We start from the raw sequence: 379 nt of genomic DNA, 5'->3' as shown, positions 1-379 counted from the left end.
CCCCCCTCAACCAGCCCCACCCTTCCCAGACACGCCCGTCCACGCACGACACGCCCACATCTACCTGGGCACCGAGGGCTCACGCACTTCTGCGCCTCCGGGCCCTGCCCCGGACACGGGTTCCTACCCCGGCCGGAGCAGCCGCGTCGACGCAAGCGACGTCCTGGTCCACAGTTCCCGGAGCAGGGACCCCAAGGCCCCGACGCGCTCCGCACGACCTCTGTAGAGGACAAGAGAGATGAGGCTGCTGTCCTTCCTGGCACCGGGCCTGCTGAAAACCTGGCGACCTCGTGGTCTGCAAGGACCACCCACCCCAGAGGCCATGTGCGGAAAGCCCGGTCCACTAGAAGCCCCTCCCAAAGCACCGCCCACCAAGAGA

General features: G+C 68.1%; 1 protein-coding gene across 1 annotated transcript in view; it reads right to left on the bottom strand.

The window, feature by feature from the left end:
* The window catches only part of Cilp2 (cartilage intermediate layer protein 2), a 16270-nt gene that overhangs the window by 4684 nt on the left and 11207 nt on the right, over positions 1-379 (bottom strand). The window contains 2 exon segments of the mRNA XM_033759408.1: positions 65-206; positions 209-295. Of these exon segments, the coding sequence (XP_033615299.1) occupies positions 65-206; positions 209-295 (229 nt within the window).

Source organism: Fukomys damarensis, unplaced genomic scaffold (assembly GCF_012274545.1).
Source record: "Fukomys damarensis isolate Sample0158 unplaced genomic scaffold, DMR_v1.0_HiC HiC_scaffold_37, whole genome shotgun sequence".
NCBI classification, from domain to species: domain Eukaryota; kingdom Metazoa; phylum Chordata; class Mammalia; order Rodentia; family Bathyergidae; genus Fukomys; species Fukomys damarensis.
The sequence above is the reverse complement of the archived record's forward strand: the minus strand, read 5'-3'. Positions and strand labels throughout refer to the sequence as shown.